The 21,352-nt window shown below is 37.8% G+C and overlaps 1 protein-coding gene across 11 annotated transcripts in view; it reads left to right on the top strand.

The window, feature by feature from the left end:
* Positions 1 to 21,352, top strand: part of PPIP5K1 (diphosphoinositol pentakisphosphate kinase 1) — a 431,068-nt gene that overhangs the window by 389,057 nt on the left and 20,659 nt on the right. For 6 of the 11 annotated variants that reach the window (XM_082257041.1, XM_082257045.1, XM_082257044.1 and 3 more), the window contains one exon: positions 13,033 to 13,212. The exons of the other annotated variants lie outside the window; for them this stretch is intronic. In XM_082257041.1, the coding sequence (XP_082113167.1) occupies positions 13,033 to 13,212 (180 nt within the window). The remainder of the gene's footprint in view (positions 1 to 13,032; positions 13,213 to 21,352) is intronic. 11 annotated transcript variants of the gene reach the window in all.

Raw genomic sequence — 21,352 nt, 5'->3', positions numbered from 1 at the left:
CTGTAGATCTCTGCAGTTCATCCAGAGTGATTATGGGCCTCTTGGCTGCATCTCTGATCAGTCTTCTCCTTGTATGAGCTGAAAGTTTAGAGGGACGGCCAGGTCTTCGTAGATTTGCAATGGTCTGATACTCCTTCCATTTCAATATTATCGCTTGCACAGTGCTCCTTGGGATGTTTAAAGCTTGGGAAATATTTTTGTATCCAAATCCGGCTTTAAACTTCTCCAAAACAGTATCTCGAACCTGCCTGGTGTGTTCCTTGTTCTTCATGATGCTCTCTGCGCTTTAAACGGACCTCTGAGACTATCACAGTGCAGGTGCATTTATACGGAGACTTGATTACACACAGGTGGTTTCTATTTATCATCGTTCGTCATTTAGGTCAACATTGGATCATTCAGAGATCCTCACTGAACTTCTGGAGAGAGTTTGCTGCACTGAAAGTAAAGGGGCTGAATAATTTTGCGCGCCTAATTTTTCAGTTTTTTATTTAAGAAAGTTTGAAATATCCAATAAATTTCGCTCCACTTCATGATTGTGTCCCACTTGTTGTTGATTCTTCACAAAAAATTAGTTTTATATCTTTATGTTTGAAGCCTGAAATGTGGCAAAAGGTCACAAAGTTCAAGGGGGCCGAATACTTTCGCAAGGCACTGTAAATGAAAATTTTCCTGGTGGTACACAGGCATTGAAAAATAAAGTGATTGGGACTTTATTCCTCTTCTTGTTTTTTCTTATTGAGAATTGCTTGATTTGCTCCCCCCCCCCCACCACTAATTGTCCTATCTTTTATAAACTTTCTTTTTACTTGTTTCATTGGGTTAGATCTGTTTTGATATTAGACTTATTCTTAGTCTGTTGATCTGTACAACTTTCAAAACCTTTTTTTAAAATAAAAAAGCATATATTAATCTTATACCAATCAGCCACAACTTTATGCCCACTGACAGGTTAAAGTGATTGTTAAGCTACTGTTATCTCTACACCATCCCCTCTGTTAGATAGCAACCGGTATCCTAGTTCCTGTGCTTTATTAAAAAAAAAAAAAAAAAAAAACAATTTCTACCTGTTTACACAGCGCCTATCGGTGCTCACATGACTCCCAGTTCTCTCCTTTCCCCATCTGACATCTCCAGCAAGCGGGTCCGAGAAGTTCCTTTGACGTCAGCCTGGGAGGGAAGTAGGAGAGAGCCAGAAGCCACGTGAGCGCCGATAGGCGCCGTGAAAACAGGTAGAAATCAGATTTTTTAAATAAATCACAGGAACTAGGATACAGCTTGCTATCTAACAGAGGGGATGGTGTAAAGATAACATAGTTTTGTAGCAGCTGGGAGGGGAGCAGATCGGCGCTAGTGAGAGCTGGCAGACGGGCAGGGGAGGGAGGAGGAGGATAGAGGGGGAGACAGAGCAAAGCAGCAGATAACAGCGGATGATGAAGGCACATACACTGACCATTGTGTCAGGGCTCAGTAGCCCTGATACACCATGGTCAGTGTACAGAGGGGAGGGTAGAAACTGGCAGGATCAGCCAGGTTTTTTTAGGTGATACAGGAGGCCAAATTACACAGCACAAGCACTGTGCTGTAGAACACGCTTTAAGGTAACAGGATCCTTTTTGTTTTGTTTTTTTATTTAGGATAACAAATGCTTTAAAGCAGAACGTCGCCCAAAAAGGGAAGTTCCGCTTTCTCTCTTCCTCCCTCCTGCAGATTTTTTTTTTTTTTTTTTTTTAGGTACCTACTTCCACTTTGCTTGGATTACCTAGGTGATCTGAGTTAAAGTTGCCCCCTCTCCCCTTTGCCTGCAGCTTTCTAGGAAGCATTACAGGTCCCAGAAGGCTGCAGAACCATTTACATAGTACAGTGTGGCTCGCACATGCTCAGTGGGAAGCTTCACAGCCACTTCCCACAGTAAACATGCCGGGGACCCAAAGACCGGCAAAGAACCAACTCACGTGAGGACAGCACAGTTGATCTCAAGAGGAGGAACTCATAGCAGTTCCTCATGTGCTAATAATATAACAAATGATGTATAAAAGTGCAGCGCTAAAAAAAAATATATATATGTAGTGATGAAATATACACACTCTCGAAAAAACAAAGTTCATAATAAAAAGTCCTCATATCTCTGGTTTTTAAAGACGAGCTCATATTTTGAAACAGATTTCTGTCAAAGCGTTACAACCGCAAAGACCTCGACATAGAGATCATTAGAACGTCTAATCTAGAGAGGAATTCACTCTTACTAGATAAACCAAAAATGACTAATAGCTTCTCGAGGTGGTCCTTTTTCGTGGGGTTTTCCTTTTAACATAGACCGATTAAAAACATCTTTAATGAACATTGGGATGTGCTGAAGAACAAGTTCTTGGTCCGACACATCCGGAGAAGGCTGAGGTCGTGTTTAGATTGGCTCCCTCTTTAAGAGGCAAAGTTGCTCCCAATCTGATTAACCCGCCCAATAAACCGTCCTTCTTTCATAATATGATAGGTTACTATCCATGTAGAAAATGCAATGTCTGCAGTCATAATGTTAACCTGAGGATGAATGTGGAGTCTTTTGAATTCATGGTCACTAATCAGATGTATTCCATTAAACATTTTTCCACATATGCCACAAAAAATGTAGTGTATCTGCTAACTTGTCCTTGTAAGCAGTATGTAAGGTGAACCATTAAGGCATTCTCAGTGAGAGTAAATGAACACATTTCCAATATCAAAAATGGTATGAATAAACAGTGTTCCTAAACATTTTTTACAATATCATAAAGACCCTACTGGTACTCATTTTCAGATTATAGACTATTTCATTGCCCCTTGGAGGCGAGGCTCTGTCAAGAGGGGCATTTTACGCCTCGAAACTTACTAGATATATGAGCTGAAGCCCTGCACCCCTATGGGTTAAATGCAGAGTGGGACATTAATGCGTTTATTAACTCTGCCTAGCTGTTCTCCTTTTATTAAGAGACCGGTGTAAGTACATTATGCTTCCATCTATTTTGTTTTTAGTAGCCTCTAAATTTTCCTTTTGCCCTCTTTTTCTAGGGTTTTTAAATTTGACACAACATGTTAGATTTTTCTCATGTTTTTATTTGTTAATTTTTGTTTGTGTGTTTTGTATTTATCGGTCTCCCATCATATGAATGCTTAGATCTATTATTAGTTATCATTTACATTTATGCTTCTTACTTCTCTTTTAGTTATTATCCAGGCTTCATTTAAAGTGAGGCTTGTTTTTTTAGTGTTGCATATGTGAGTTTGGACTTCCTGGTGTGTGGGCGGCCCTCTGAAAGATGATTGAATGAGCGCATGCCAGGCAAGCGTTTTTCCCAGCCGTTTGCTGATTTGTTAATCAGAACGAGGCTTGGTTTTCTTCTTGCAGCGAAATTAAGGCTTGGAACGCACACCAGTGCCATCACCGCTGGGAGGCCGCTTTCTACAGGTGTTTCACACTTTTTTGAAGAGTATGTGTATACTGTGTGTATATATATATATATATATATATATATATATATATATATATATGTGTGTATTTTCCCCGCTGAGATCATTTCACACTATATGCGCTATTTTTCTGCAGATTTGTGTTCTGTAACTTTTTGAATACATGTGTTTTAAATGGTTTTTCACCATGTGTGACAACTTGGCTTTTTTTTTTTTTACATACTGGCCTAAACCTGGAGACACGGTTCATCTAGGGCAAGGTCCATTCCCATCAGAACTGTTATGATACATTGTAGATATCCATATTGAAGGTTCGTGAGTGATTGGGGCTTCTAAGGTGTTGCTAACTATCCCTGCATGTATGACCCATTTACTGTACGGTACCTGGGTCCACAGCTTCTGGTAAGCGCAATACCTTTATCCATGGTGGTGGGTTTTTCACGTTAGTGACTACTGGTATCTGGATATTCCTGTCTTCATTCAAGTTTTAAGCACTTTTACTCGAGCACGTTTCTGGAACGTGGATTTTATATGGACCCATTATTTTGTTGTGATTATGTGGACTTTTTAATATGAACTTTAATGTTTTTATTAATTTTTCATGAGTGTGCATATATGATCACTACATATTAGGGATGTAACGATATCGAAGATATCGCGATATCGTATCGTCGTGGTCGTCTCGATATCGTCGTGGTTGTGTCTCGATATCGTCGTGGTTGGGTTATATTAAAAGGACAGGTGTCCGTCAAAATGCAAGAGGAATAAACACAGTCCCGCAGAACAAATCATTGTTAACTACATAGACCAGAGTTTAAGGATTTTTTTTACTGTTTTTTTTTTTTTTTGCAATGTAGATATTTTGATCTTTCTGATGAAAAACGTGAACATAAGCTAAATGATAGGTCAGTGTTTTTTTTAAAGGCTTTTTGACTGACTATTTTATTTAAGTTTAAGATATGTTCCTAAATACCAGTTTTAAAAGGCTGCCTTTATTTGCCTTGCACATTTAGCCCCGGTTCACACTTCTGCATGTGCGGGGTTCGCATGTAATGTCGGAGCGCACTGCTCCGACATTACATGCGATCAGCTGTGCGGTGCGAGTTTAGCCATACAGTTTGTATGGCTAAATTCGCATCGCACCCGCAGCAAACACGCACAGGAGGCATTTTTGCTGCCGCATCAGGATCGGATCGCACAGCGGTTCACACTTGTGCGATCCGATCCTGTGCGAACTGCACGATCGCACTGCGATATGCGATCAAACTGGGGGTGTCGTTAAGATTACATTGACACCCCCAGCGTATCGCATATGGCAGTGTGAACTGCCGGGGGTGCGTGTGCGATGCGGGAAAAGGCTGCGAATTCGCAGCCTTCCCGCATCGCATATATGTGAACCGAGCCTTAAACCTGACTTAACTTGATCTTTGTTTGCACTTAAAGGGAATTGCCTATTGTTTGTTTACAATTGTTCTAGATGCTTCTTAACTTGAACATTGCACAGAAGAATCCGTTATGCAACCAAATATTACTATACAGAATATTGATGTTCCTGACTACAACTTGCACTTTAAAAGCACTATGTGATCAGTGTTTTATGTTGTCATGGATCCATAAATACAACAATAAATTGCCTGTTGACTGGCAAAAGCAGAAAAAATGTCGGTATTTTTTCGCTATTATCATCACAAACACTATCATGAGCTATTTAACAATACCATGAGCTTTTCCACAATATCGCAATAAATATCGTACCGTGAGGTCAATATCGAAATTGTATCGTACCGTGAGATTTTGATATCGTTACATCCCTACTACATATATATATATATATATATTTTTAGGCTGCACTTTTATATATAATTTGTTTACACAATTTTTGGTCGATTGTGGTGCTAGCAGCTTTTGATTTTTACTACACTGTTATGGGCTTGCAATAGTGTTTGGCAGCTTACCTTCTCCTTCATGTCTGCATTAGAGGCCAGATTCCCCTTCTGGCTCCTTTTTATCATCTCTCCTTCCTGTTCGGCCCCACCCCAGGCCATCACAGGAAGTGTTTGTTAATTGTTTCCTGTCTGCCGTGTGCTTGATCTACCTTTCTGTGTACCGACTTTGGCTTGTCTCTGACTACTCCTGTTTGTCTGTGACCTTGATCTTTGGCCTGTCCCTTGGTTACCCTCGTCTGCCTGTTGCCCCGACCTCAGCTTACCCATCTCTATCCCTTGTGTCCTAAGTGGCTGCTTCCCCTCTCTCCCTACAGAGCGTGACCCGGGGGACCCCAGGGGCCGCGACCTGGGCCCAGCTGCAGCCAAGTCCATCCTCACCACTAGAGGCTCTGGTGAACTCTGGTCTTAGACTCCGCTCCCCGGGGAATCTTGGGCTCACGTTCCGGTCCATCCGCAGCAGTCAGCTATCAGGTTCGCTACCTTGCGCTGCACCCCTGCCTCCAATAGGGTGCAGTTGTCACTTGGCCACAGGTGACCTGACATACACTTTTTTCTATTAGCGCTGTATTATTCTTTTTATTTTTGTACTAGGAGAACAGGAGAAGTCATTGAAGTCAAAGGCTTTGCATTTTTATATAGTCAAAAGAGTTGGGCTAAAACCTAGTTTTCACCTTTTGATCATTTTTCACGCTCGGTTCACACTTCTGCGCTGCAATTTAGGCACAATTTTCAGTGCGATTATAAAGTTCATCTTTGATGCAACTTTGCATATTCTATGGGGTCAGGTACTACTGAATATAATGTGTTTTCCCTTGCTTTGCAACTCTGTGCAACTCAGGAAGTCAGAATAGTGTGAACCAGCACTTAGTAACTTTCTAATTATTCTATTAAAAAACCTTTGCTGTTCTATTGTTTCTCCAGTCTGTTTTAAACCTATTTTTCATTATTTTTCCATTGGTCATTACATAATAGAAGAAAACTGAATTTTAAACAATGATTACAGGCATGTTTCATCTGTTGTCCATTGGCTGCAGAGTAAAAAGCCTGAAGCTAAGAAAGAGTAAAACATAGCTTTAGGGTAGTAGAGAAAACTAAAAGGAAAGAACCTAATTCTAGAGTTCAGATGGGCATACGGGCAAGCATAAGATGATCTCCATTGTGCTACTGCAAGGTCCTTCCTATATTTAAATAAGCAAAAGAGAATAAAACTTCTAAGACTAAAGTAAAAGATGCCCTTGTACACAAACTCTAATGCCATTTGACTAACAAATACTTGTGAACATTTGTGCATATTTAGGCCTGATCCAGGTTCTAGTATCCTGACCCTTCTTTAAAAATGAGTTAAGTCATTGTACCTCTGAGTAGCTCCAATTTTCTTAACATGGTTTAAGAATGGTTGCAGCTGCACTAGTATGTTTCCAGTAGACAGTAGCCTACAAGTAAAATTTCAACACAGACATGAGGCTTCTTTATGGATGGCACATAAATATTCAACTGAAATGCATATGCCACAACGACCTATTTTGGCGGCACAGAACAAAGATTTATATAGAAGATGGTATATTCCAGTTATCAAGAGTCCAGTTCTAAAGACCTAATTTACTATACCAAGTACCTTTTGAAATCCTCCGTTGATAAAATCCATAAAGTCTGGAGAATTATGCTTTGTTCTTAACTTGGCTTTATTCACACCCACCCCATTGGTACTGACTATTATTGTGTTTTTTTTTTGTTTTTTTTATATATAGAGTCTTGTTTTACAGCTATTTAGGGCATATTTATCCTTATTTATCTGTTCACATTCAAAGAAAGCATAGAAATAGTGGGTACTGTCGTATCTCTGTGTGTATTATACACATAGTTCCAAACAGGCAGAAAGTTTTGAGTGATACCCTTTATTGACTAACTTAGATGCTAAGATGCAAGCTTTTAGGATATCTTAGATCCTTTCTTCAGGCTTTTTACATTTCTGACAGAAGTTCCGAAACATACATATTCATACACAGAGTTACAGGGAGGAGCAATAAAATATAAAATATTTTTTAAAAGTTTTTTCTAGATCCATTTGAGTGGTAAAGCCTGTTGTAAAGGGTTCCAGAGTTGTATAAAGTACTCGAAACCCATACTTGAGTAAAAGTACAAGTGCTCGATCAAAAAGTGACTTGAGTAGAAGTGGCAGTGCTCGATCAAAAAGTGACTTGAGTAGAAGTACTAAAGTATTCAACATTTTTTGTACTTAAGTATTGCAAGTAGTTTTTTTAAAAATTTTGCTACTCAAGTACAGAAAGTAAAAGTACCAGTAGTTTTGAAAAAAAATTGCTACTCAAGTACTGAAAGTAAAAGTACAAGTACTGTGTTATGTAGTTATTAAAGAAAGAAGTCAAAAGTTTGAACATCATATTGTTTTTTATTATTTCAAATGCAGCTTTTATTTATACATACAGTAGCATTTATTTTCGTATGCGCTGATAATACACATGTTTTGAGCTTCATGAAACCTGCCATCTACTGTGGTAATTTTTATAATTGTAACGAGTAACTATGCAGCACACAAAAAAAAATATTGGAGTAGAAGTATTGAAATCATTGAAAAAATGTAGTGAAGTAAAAGTGGAAGTAGGAGAAAAAATTCTACTCCAGGAAAGTACAGATACCGCCTTTCGGTACTTAAGTACAGTAGTGAAGTAGTTCTACTTAGTTACTATACATCTCTGCCTGGTACACACAATGAGTTTATAAGACAAATGATTGTGCTTTTTTTTTTTTTTTGCATGCTAGTCTCATATTGAAAATGAAGAGTTTACTAATATTACGAAAATTCTCATACGACAAAATTCAGAAGTTATGTAATGTGTTGTAATGTATTTGTATTTGCGAGCGCTTCGAAAGTAGTGTCTTTCATATGATTTTTCTGATCTTATGTATGGTCCATTAGGCTGTACCAATAGAAATCAGCTTAGAAGTGTTATTAAAGTATTTGACTCGTGTAAGATAACTAGATATGTTTTCATTGACAATGAGGTTAGTCAAGATGGTCCTTAGCACAGTAAACGAAGCAGAGGTTTTCTTCCAGGCTCTGGCAATTGTACGTTCAGCAGAAATAAACAAATAGATCACCAGCTTTTGTTGGTAAGAAAACAGACCCTGGATCCAGCATTGCACCAAGCCCAATTTAGCATCTCTGTGAATAGGTATATGAAACAAAGTATAGGGGAGGCTGAACACCCTGGTTAAGAACCCCGTTAGATGGGGCAGAACCACCAGGTTTGGACAACATCCCCTCGTTGGCTGCAGCCCCTAAAACATTTGTCACTATAGGATGGGTTTGAACTCTCTATACGGGGCAAAGATCCAATATCATCTTAGGAGGAACTTGTAGGCAGCCTCTAAAGTTGCATTGTTGAAGGAGCACTTTGCAATAGAGAACCAGGCTTTGCTCCACTCCTCCGGGTCAATGGATGCCACCAAGTCACGTTCTCAGCTGGATTTATAGGAGGCAGCAGCAGGAAGGTCTATGGTGTTGAGTGAGGAATATATCTTCAAGATAGTGCCTGGGGTGCCGGGAGAGTGAAGGCAGGTGTGTTAGAAGGCTGTGTTTTGAAAGGGGTAAGAAGAGTTTCACCTCAGTGATGACACCAAGTTACGTAGTTGGGCATACCAGAAGAATTCCGTGGGCAACGCTTCGTGAGCTTTCTGAAACTAAGGCCAAGAGGAGAAGATGCAGAATGTTAGGAAGTGGCGAGCCTCCATGAATCGGTGCTATGACCACCTGGAAAATTATCCTTGTTGTTCAAGGCCTGATGGAAATAAGAAGTTATTGAAAAGGGGGAGGAGCGAAAGGAAAGGAGAAATAAGGTTACCTGAATAGCAGACCGAGTGCCAGAGTTTCAGCTAGGCAAAGCCCATGGGAAACAGGTATTGGAGCGCAGTTGGGGAGCTTAAGGAGCAGTCACAATGGGATGTCCATAGTTGTGTTGAGTAGGGGGAAATCTGAGCTGCTTGATCATATTTCATTATATTAGGAACCTTTAGACCTCCCCGCAATCTTTGCATATATAGAGTGGAGCAAGGGAACCTGGGGCGCTTGTAGCCCCAGGTAAAGGATAAGATCCTATTCTGAAGTAGGAGGGGACGTGGACCCGTAGGGTTAAAAAATAGTATAAAACTAGGGGAAGGATGATAATTTTTACCACATGAATGTGGCCAATCTACAACAAAGAGGGGAGCCACCACAACTGCATTAGAGAAGTAAGGGTTTGCAACAATGGATAGTAATTGGTCTCAAAGAGGAATGAGTAGGAGGGGGTCAGTTCAATGCCTAAGTAATCCAAGGAAGAGGTGTTCCAGCATTCTGGAAAGAGAAACATCGAAAAGTGACGGCAGAAAATGATTAAGTAGTCCATTGAGTCTGACATTTTTTTTTCTTTTAGTTCACTTTATTGTCTGAGTATGGATCTATGTTTGTCCCAAGCATGCTTGAAGACATTTACTGTTGACTGTCTTACTACCTTTATAGAAACCTAGAAAGAGGTTTGTAGTTGTGACACAGTCGAAGGCAGCAAGGTGATATTCAGTGCAGGGGTCTTTTGGGGATTAATCAGGAGACCTGGGAGGGCTGAAAAAGCAGAAAAGGAGATGTTGAAAGTTGGGTAGTCATCAAGGTCAGATTGGTGTCGTACGCAAAAAGGCTGACTTTGTATTGTACGCCCGTGTATTGGATACTGATAACACTAGGGTCATCCCTGAGAGGTATGGCCAAAGGATCTAGCGTCAATTTAAATAAAATTGAGAATGGAGGGCACCCCTGTCTGGTCCCTCAAAAATAGGAAAGGGAGCAGAGAGATGACCATCACATGTAACACCGGATGAGGGGGAAGAGTAAAGGGCTGAGATCAACTGCAAGATCAAGTCGTTGAAGTCCCAGCGCAAGTAATCCCAGGATAGCGAGTCAGAAGCTTTATAAATGTCAAGTGAAAGGAGGAAGCGTGAATTAAATACATTCAATACGTAGGAACATAGTACCAACTCTAATTACCAGTAAATCTCTTACTTTAACCAGTCACATTGTAATAACAATCATGTACATGCATGACTCACTATTTAGGTCTTAGAAACAAAGCAATGTGCTACATTTGGCTTACAGGTAACGCTTAAAGTACAAATGAAGTCCCATAAATGAATATGCAAGCAGATAGGCATTGTATTAACAATGGCCATTAGTCTTACCTCTGCTTTTTTGTTATAGCACCATATGCAGGGTGTCTAAATATGATTGTGCAGTCCAGTATTCACCAGAGTTTAGCATACTTTAACAGTCCTAGTTAGACACATGCTTTTCTTTCTCTACATTGTATGTGTGCATGAGAAGTCTGGCCGTTGCTCATCTATACCAAAATAGAGCACTGGAATTGGGTGTAGCTTAGATGCACGGTATAATTCAAATATGTTATCAAAAGCAAAGAGGTGATACATTTAGGAAACCTATATAAAAAGGTAGGCTCTGTAAATCAATAGGCTTCTGTCTTCTATGCTGTCTACTATATTATGTTGCTGCAATATTCGGCTATCACTAAAAGCAATATGGAGTATCTGAAACACTAGTTATTATGACATGGGTTACACTAAAGCTTTTTTAAAGGCAAACTCTCCCAGGCGATGTTATCTGCACATCAGCATGAAATGTTTTAAAATAAATTACTCCCTAGCTGTTCGTTCTCTCTGGAAGCTAAGTAGGCAGGTCTCTAAACTTTAGTAATCCATAACTAATCCATAACTACCTGCCCACTATGAAGAAGAAACACTAACACCTGGGATAATCTATTTAGTGGCGATTTGAATCAAGCAGAAACGGGAGAGTTTGTCAAAGTGGACCTAAATTCTCAAAGTAAACAAGGGCACAGTCCATGGGTTGCCATCACAAAACTATGTGACATGCAACCGATTATAGAAAAAATTGTTCCTTGTGAAGTTGCCTAGGCCTTCCAGATTAAGTTTTGAGGTTTGATGTCCTCATTCCTCAACCTCTTAATCTCTGGTTAGACACTTTGGTGGGAGCAGACCTGGGGACATCAAGCTAGCAAGATCCCTACTAGAACGTGATAGAGAACTATTTACTTTATAATTATCTTAACAGCCTGTATTTTTTCTGCACAATATTTTGCTTTTTTGGTAATGCATGTTTACTTTAAACTTTAAATCTGCTTTAGCTGACATGTTGCAGCAGGTTATAGGGATAAATCAATAAGTAATGCATAAATCCCTTTACCTGTTATACAGAATGTAAAAATATAACAAATGTAAACTCCAAGTATCAATGTTTTCTGCTTTGACCACCTCAATACAAATTTTTTTTTTTTTTTTTTACTTGTGCTTGACATGGCTATGTAATAGAAAGTTAACTGTATATGCACGACAATTATAGGCATCACCAATAATAATATACTATATGAAGTTTAATCATCTCAGACGCCTTTTAGATATTAACTTGAGGCTTGATACTTGGAGCAGGAAGTTAACATTAAAAGCTAATCAGAACGCTGCATTTTAACTTCATGGTTCATGTGTGCAAATTTACTTTTTCATTTAGTTGTCCTTTAATCCTACTAGCAACTATGCGAACTGCAAAATTTTTAAAGAAAATGTATACAAATATATTGAGGTTTCCTAAAGTTGCTATATATAGCTAGTGTTAAATGCATTGAAAATTCATGTTTGTTGATAATTAGTTATTAAAATATGCAAATATAGGTAACATTTTACAAAGTATTGTCTATAAATTATACCAATGAATTGTCTAGCAACAGTAGGCCAAATACAAATTCTGAGCACAAATGGCAGCTAAATACAGCACACTTTATGAAGATAATCATCTATTCTTGCTGTATTTTTCTAGTGCCTTTATAAACAAACTATAATTCAAAGCTAATGAATAAATGGCACAAAATATACTTCAATATTAAGATATATTTTATCTTAATTCATTAAACTACAACAGACATGTGTTTTGTTTTAAGAGTAATTTAATAGAGATGTGTTTGTTTAGCACAATATCTTATTTACAGTGAGTGAGAATTGTTTTTTTAATTAGTGTATAATGGCAGATAACATTATTCAAAGTAATATCTAGTTTGTGGGGCTCATTTAGACGAGTGATGAGCTGCATTGTGCAGACACAACTCCATTTACTGAGCATTTAGAAGGGCTTTGGCTTTGTTCAGCGGAGCTGCTGTTCCAACATAATGCGAGTGATCACAGCTATGGGCATCAACCTTCGTTCTTTAAGCAAAAACACCGAAGTTCCTCAGGAAATGCAGAGCTGTGAGTTGCACCTACAAGACACAGCTTGCCTCTCATCAGAATGAGCCCATAGATAGGATTTAATTCTGTATTTGATTTTTTTAAATGTTAGGTAGACCCTAAAAGTGGCAGGGTAATGTATTTCCAAAGCCTCTGTGGCATAAACTGTTAACATTTATTTTTCTTTCTAGCATGATTCATGAGGATCTTCCATTTGCTGTTTGACACATTTTCAGATGCTTCATCATATGTTTATTTTGCTTTTTTTTTTCTCCCTTCTTTTCATCTCGCCATCCTCACGCTTTTCTTTTTCCTTGTCGCTTGTTTGTGGGCCACTTTTCTGTAGAATGCCTGGAAGACCACGAGGTCACCCAGCTGCTGCGCTGCTTTTCCTCTGACTACCCTCAGACTCGGAACATCTGTCTGGATGGGGCCATGGCCCACCACCTGCACCAGTGCTCCTACCACCTGCGTCTCTTCAAGAACTGGCTGGTTTCGGGCCAGGACGATTTGGAGTGCCTCTACGGTACTGCACGCTTGACGCTGTGCCCTCTGCTATTATGGCAGGGACAGTTCTACTGTCTGCTTTATGGAATGCTAAGTGCGCTAAGAAATAATTCCAAAGAACTGCAGTACAGTTTCAGACAACTGCCTTTAAATGTCTGTCTGGTTATTAACCTGCCTCAGTCATCCTGCAGTGGTTTGCTTTTTGTGCAATTTCTGTTGCATTCAGTCATATTTGGCTGCTTAGTTTCTAAGTTTGCACCTCATGAGCTTTGCTTGGTTGCTGTGTGTTATAAAAGAATATGGCAAACAGTTTTTTTTTATTTATTTATTTATTTGTATGTGTTTCAGTCTGTAGGCCAAGTGTAACTTGCTAGATGTATTAGGTGTGAACATAGCCTCCAAAAAGCTGGAACATCAAAAAAAATGGTAACACAAAAAGTATTGAAAGAAGACTGTCTGAAACTAACCTAATGCCCAGCTAAAATTATGTTTCGATTTCATTCAGTTCAGTCAGACAATTTGTTACATCCCTTGGTGACACTTCAACAGAATTCCTTTTTTTATCACTTTACACAGTGTCCATTACAAATTTAGCAAGGGAATGTCATATGTGGTGCCTTGTCTGTGATATGAAATATATGAGGACTCCAGCACCAAAGTCTGCTACCTTTTAAAAGCAGCAGCAAGTGGGTGGAACCTGGATATTGAGTTCTCTGTTACAGGTTTCCAAGATATATATAAGGCTTAACTTGACATTCAAACATTATACAGCCCATAGGTAACCTGATTTTTTTCTTTTTTTTTAGGATTTATATAGAGAAGTTTAATAGTAAATATGCACAGCATGTGTTGAAATTATATTTTAAAATGAGTTTAGTTATTTAGTTATGCTTTTATTTGGTTTTAATTTATTTAACATATGTATTTCTGACTCTTTCACACGAGTGAAAAACCTGAACCTCTAGGTATGGATACAGCAGCACAGCGGGTCCAAACACTATCATGTGAGGGTACAAGATTATGAGTGGCCATACGGAATCTGGCATCTACATAGAATATTTGGGGGGGGGATTGACTAGCTGCCAATAAAAGCATCCTGCATGCAGATACACTTTAAACAATTTAGAAGTTCTGTAAAGAAACTAAACTTTCAGACAAATATCCTGTGTGTACCTCATATGCATAAGCCGCCTTCTCTAACTACATCCATGCCTTATGAAATTAGTTGTACCAGGCTCTCAGTCCCACTTTCATTGTTTCATTAGAAATGATGGTGGCATATGGGTGACTGTTTGCATGTTTTATTCATAAGTGCATTGTCACAATATTATTACAATGTATTCTGTTTAATGCTTTTATGTCCAGTGTAAAGGAGTGTTCTTTGATCTGCATATAATAAAAAAAAACAGTGGTTTTCCAAGTAATTTTTATTTATTTAATAAAAAAAAAGGTTCCTATTGTACACCTTATTAATCCTTAGTTAAAGTGATTATAAAGGCAGAAGATTTTTTACCCTAATGCATTCTCTGCATTAAATTTAAAAACCTTAAATTTTCAGCTCTCCCCTATGCCCTCTTAGTTATACTTACCTGAGCCCGCTCTCAATCTAGCGATGTGCATGAGCACAGCGGTTCTCTTGGCTCTTTCTCTCCTCATTGGCTCAGAGGCAATCACAGCCAGTGAGGAGGTAGTGGGGGCGGGGCCGAGCTGCACTCTTTGTGTCTTAAGACACAGAGCCAACTCGAGAGCGAGCCCGCACATCCTATCAAAGACGTTTTGGGCCTCGGTCACAAGCTTGCCTCCTCACATACAATTAATGGTTAAACGCCCTAAAGAGTATGTGATGAGGCTGAGGGACTGCCCAAAGAGCAGACCTTTGGGCAGAAGAGAACAGCACTGTGAGAGATAAGCTAATTAATATGTATTTTCCCTGCACCCCTAGTCTATACAAACTTTTAACCCTTGCAGTACAGGGGTACGCCACTGCAAAGGTAGAGTTTGTATAATTTCTTGAGTTCAACTTGAATTCATTTATAAATAACATGCCATGCTTTGTAACAGAAACGCCATTTTAGTATAAATATAAATAGGGCAAATCACATGATGGAGTTTGCACCTTTTATTTACAATAACACTAGTTGTTATAAAACTAACCCTGGTAAAACTAGACAAAAATCTTATGTGTTTCATTTTGATATATCGGTATAGAGTGTATAGAAAAAATTTATAGAAAACAATATTTTCAAGACAACACTACCTAAAAGTCTTTTTTTTTTTTGTTCCCCAAATTAGGATATGTGTATTATGCTGCTAATAAGAATGGGAAACTTATTGACAAATGAATCGGCTTTAATAGGCTTAAATGGTAAAAAAAAAGCGTACCTAAACCCGAAACTACAATGTAATATATTGCAGGTTAGCATTCCTTAGATATGTTGGCAGCAATAGTTTTATTTATTTTTTTTAGACTTTTCTACCCTTTATTTTTAACTGGTAATCCTGTGAAAAGCACACTTAGTTTTAAGCCTGATACACACTAGTAGTTGTTTTTCATTCAACCCAGCGGGCTAAACGAAAAAAAAAACCTGAAGCGTTCACAAGGAGCCGCTGTACTAACAACTTGATGTTAGTACTGCAATCTCCCCTGCTAAGCTATTCTGTTTTGACAGGAGGACGCCCCCCCCCCCTGCCAAAACAGTCCGGTCAACACTCCCAGCCATTGGCACTGATCAGGAGCCATTCAGCAGACCTTTTTGTGTCATGCCCCTTTGACAGAATCTGGCGGTTCTGTCTTACCGCCTCCTGTTCACACTGGCCGAATGTCGGCCAGTTTCTATTGAACCGCCCGATATTCGGCCCAGAGGGTACATAAACAGAAATTAAATCCCAACAGGGGTGCACCTCCTCAACCCCACATCTAAAAATATGAACAAAAAAAAGTTTTGGCTTATCTGGTTTCACAGCGGGTATTTTCTGTACTTGCTGAAAATGTTCTTAGCCTGAAAAATAAAACTAGATCAACAACCACATCTAAGGTCTAGCACACTGCAATATATTAAATTTTTGCTTTAGCTTTAAACATCCTTTAATGTTAGCTTCCAACATTAAGATAGATCCAATCAAAAATGTCTCTCTAAGACCTTAAAAAATTTACTGTGGAATTCGTATGTTCACATAAAATGTCTTAATTAGGGGGTTCATTTTATTTAAAGCTTTGTTCTTCTTTAATCATCTAGAGAGTACTTTTTGTATTTCATCAAATATACTGTAACAACTCAACTTATTCACCTAAATATTTAATTACCGCTCTGTAACGTTATTGGAAAGCATGGTATAGCTCTAATCTGCCTACAGAGAAACTATTTATTTTTAGGGACATGGTGGGCAAGACATATTCCTGTGGGTGGTTGCATGGTACTTAAACATTCAACAGTCTTCTAATGGCCAGCTTAAGAATTGCCCTTTTGCTAAATTAAAAAATTGTCTTGAGAAAAGGAATTATTTTACCCTTGATAAATAATTGAGGTTTAGAAGAGAACAAAGTATTTTTCACAAATACGATATGTAGTACTATTTTGTTATCCATATGTTTTGTTAAAAACTAGCCCAGTGTAGGATTTTAAATAGACAGCCTAGTTTAGTCTTTAGGATTAAAATTAGGAATGCTTTAGAGTTAGATTACCCACAGACATGAGATGACAGCTGCCCAATCCAGATGTTTTTTAGATTAACGTAACTGAAAGTAACCCGTACAACCAAGATTTGTGGACTTTGAATAACCATGTGGTATTGAATTGTGCAGGTTATTTTTCCTTCAGGACTGGGATCTTTGGAATGACAGTCCCCCATGCTTGCAGATGCGGTATAACCGAGAAAATAAGCAGATAGTTGCTGTTTGGCCACATGATCCCCAAACTTATGATTTATAGGTACCTAAAAATTACTAGATTTGGAAATTATTGCATTGCCATTCATCTTTATAGGCTTCCAGAACAATCACAAAATTTTAATTTACAGTCCTAGAGCAAGGAAAACCCAGCTCTGAAATAAGACATTTTGCCAATGCTTCTCTGGAAACTCAGAAAAGGGCACACACACATCACTCTTTTGTGGTTTCCTTTAACCTTTGGCTGTATGTTTAATGTATACTGCAATCAACATTGGAAAGTTAACCTTTAGAAGTGTGCAAGTAGCACAAACTACCTGCTCTATGCTTCCAGGCATTGCTGTAGATTATTAGTCTCATTCCAGTCCCTTTTGTCACACAATTGGTTATCTGGAACCCTTGCTTTTGATACAGGAGAGGCATTTCCAAACACATAAACTGCAGGTTCTTTGCGGCCATACAAAAAAAGCCAAGGGCTGAATACAAGACCAGTCATCCTGTACACAGGAAGAGAGCAACGATGACTGTTTTTTATTACAGAAAGCTCCTGCACACAGGCAAAGCACAGTTAGTATGTGCTGGATTACTGCACAGTTCTAGAACAAACGCACAAAAGACTTAAAAATTCTAATAAAAATACAAATTCCCTTTGTATTTAGACCATATTCATTTAGTACTTATTTCAGCTTTAAGGCAAGTTTAGTGAACTTTCTGATTTTAGTGCAGCTGCAATGCTTTTTGCATAGCTTTAGTAAAACATTGATTGGCTTGCCTTTTAGCTTGAGTGTGGGAGTTTCACTGTATCTTACTGCATGTTTACCATTATATTCCTTATCTAAATAATCGTTTTAACTCTTTTCTGTAGGAAAACAACATACTTTTCACTAAAATACAACTTTTTTTATCATAAAAAATTACCCTCAATAAAAAAAAAAATCATTATTTAAGTATGGGTAATTTATGTTTAATGATAGTGACAGAAAACCTACAGTATGCCTCCAAGAGTTAAGGAAATGCAAGTTTCAGTCTTACAAAAGGATTTTTTGTGTATATAAATACACATGTACACCAATATACAGTATATCAAGACTGCACAAATCCAAGGTGCAAGGCAGCCAAAATTGTAGCAGGCATTTTGGGATTCCCAAAGATTGCTTGCCAGCGTTCTCCTATATAGTTAGACACATGCAAACATGATTGGCAGTTACAGGTAAACGCATACAATGTCATGTGAGCTTATAGGGCAAATTTGCAGTCATAATCACTAGATTTTTTGACATTTAAAAGCAATAACCATGTTTTCGAAAATTTGCAGTTGAACAAATGTCATTGTTTGTGTGCATGTCACCAGTTGTCTGCATTTTGAGTCATAGGTCAAGGACTTATTTCCTTCTTTAGTATAGACCAGTTGCATGTGCAAAAAGCATGACATTATAAAAAAAATTATATCTATGATAGAGTTTCTGTTTGTTGTGGTGTACATGCAAATCCATTTTTTTCCTCTAGTGTACTACAAAATGGTTTTACATATTTCAACTCCTGTTGTATGTTTACTGCAATTGAACTTACCCAATCGTCTGTGAATTTTTTGTTTTTGTTTTTTGTCTACATTGTATGAGTGGTTTTGTGCCAGATTGGATTCAGTTTGTTTGTGCTTTTGATAGCCATTGTGTTTATAGGTATGTGTTTCATCACAAATGAAGACAAGATAAACAGTACATGTGCAGTCAGTTGCTGTGTAGTGCATAATGCAAACTAGACGTAGCTATATTGGTCATTTGTCTTCAAAACTGTTCTTTTCGTATTTGGTAATGTTTGTGCATGTCTCATGTCTACATTGCTCCCATTACCTTATTGCAATGTGCTGAGAATTTGTTCTTTAGTTATTTTAGCAGGTCAGGCCCAAATGACAGGCTAGTTGAAGAAAAGGTTAGGCAAATAGGCTTTTATTCTTACAATATATAGTAATGCGTTGATGTTGAAAAGGTAAAGTGTTTGTTTTGAATAAGACAATGCTACTGTGAAATTTTGATTCAAATATGTGTTTTTTGTACTAGCTGATCCCCCAGCTACTGCAAAATTCATATGTGTCATGCCCCTTTAAAGTAGTTCACTTGACATATTTGTAGATCTTCTGTCATGTTTCTATTGGGAGAACTTCCTCTCACTGTCTGGTCGACAGGTCAGGAAGTAAGACCTAACAGAGACTTGGCAATACAAACTGACAGAGGGTACAAACACGACTCTTTTCTATCCAAAACAAACATTTTGTCTTCAGTATCACTAGGAGTTGCATATTACATTATGTATCATTCCATGCCAGTCCATCATCAACCCAGATGATAGCCTTTTCCCTTGCATCTCCTAGTGTGGTGAGTATGTGCTACATCCCAGCCTGTTTGCCACCTGACACTGAGTTTTTCAAACTTGATCAGGCGGTGATCATCTAATGTCTGTGGGTACTTTTTACATTTAGGTTATGTTAGTAATGTAGCTGATGATTTTTTTTTTTTTTTCAGGTAAAAACCCATAGTCTGTTTTACCTTTCTAGTAAATTTACTAGGATGGCACATTTGCAGGTTCTTCTAGTGAACAACTCTTTTTCTATTATAATAGGGGGACTGTGGCTATCTGAAAACAATATAGCCTGCTTGAGTACTATTTTATCTTAAATTAACTCAAAACACTATATATGAGAGCAGGGCTTCTAACTGTCCATCCAAAATGCTGAATGTGAACAAAAAAGTCCTTTTGTAAACAATAAGTGTTTAAATGTGATGAAATGTAGAGATTTTCTTCTTGAAATACTCACTACTGTGCCATCACCTCATGGAAAAACAGTCACCAAATATGGCCTTTTGGACATTTGAACAGTTGTTGTTTACAAAAGGACTTTTTGTTTATTTTTCAGCATTTGGGATGGACAGTTATAAGCACATTGATTGGGTGCAGTGTTATCACTTTTTGAAAGTATCCTAAATGAACAGCTAAAAATCAGTCTGCTGTATAGTTTAGTCTTAATTACAACACCTAGGTCTCAGTGTGCTGCAAATGAGACATTTTTTGAGAATAGTAAATATGAAAATGATTTCCCTGCCTTCATTCCAGATTTCATTTGTTGGCATTTAATTTGTTTGTTCATCTGACTTATTAAGCTTATTCAAGAAAGATTTTATTCATTTTTCATTAAACCTTTTGTTTTACTGTGTAAAAATAGAACCAGAGTGCCAGTTGCCGACTAAAAATGAAATGTGTGTTATCATAGCAAGCTAATTTGATAATCATGAGTTAGTAGTATGAATTTAATACAATTTACTGTATATAAAACAAAACTAATTGTCATGTAAGTATTTAAAATTATATATAATTTTTTTTATTTCATATTTATATTTTGTTTATCTGAATAGGTAGACAGCTTATAAGTTATAATGTGTTTACCCAAGTACACTTCTGTATTATGGAGTATTTGCTTCCATTATTTAAGCAGGGAATTTATATAAAGAATTACATTCCAATTACAGAAAGCTGACCTGTACTGGTCTGATATTTGTACTGCCCAGGTAGTCTTCTGTAGGCTCAGGACAAAAAATGTTGTTACTTAGATGTTGCTTTGTAATTGTCATAATTTACATACACAGTGCTTTGGGTATGGTAATGGTTTGAGGTTTAAGTGTGGTCAATGTTACAGTATACTATTTTTCATGTGATTTGTTTAGTCCTTTGCAGCTCTGCTGTAAACAGGTTTTCTTCATTTTGATTGGTGCAGGACTTGACCAAACTGGCCTTCCCTGGTGGATGTTGGATTATCCCTTACTTATAGCCATGATAGACAATGAGTGAATCTATAGAATGTGTAACTGCGCTAACCTCTAGTGAATACAGGTGATGGGGATATTAATCCCACTATATGTTATACTCCCACTGTATGTTGTTTAAGTGATATCTCACTTCCACAGAAAATAAATAAAGTGCATACAGTGCTTTTATAAATAAATACTCATACTGTGCATAAATATATTCTTTACAAAACTGACTAATTAATTAAGAGTGAATATATAAATATATTAATGAGTGAATAAACAAATAAATTAATAAATCAAGTGAGTATAAATAAATACATTAATTAATCAACCTTCACATTTACGTGACATAAATTGGTGACAATACACATAGAAGTCTAGCTGTTAACCAGTCCACTATATTTTGTATGGGCTTTAGTATCCACAAACAAAGCCCACTCCTCTTAGAGGAAAAAGGAAGGTGCTATTGTGCA

Source organism: Pelophylax lessonae (genome assembly GCF_965119305.1).
Source record: "Pelophylax lessonae genome assembly, chromosome: 4".
Taxonomy (NCBI): Eukaryota; Metazoa; Chordata; class Amphibia; order Anura; family Ranidae; genus Pelophylax; species Pelophylax lessonae.
This window is presented reverse-complemented; position numbering and strand designations above follow the sequence as displayed.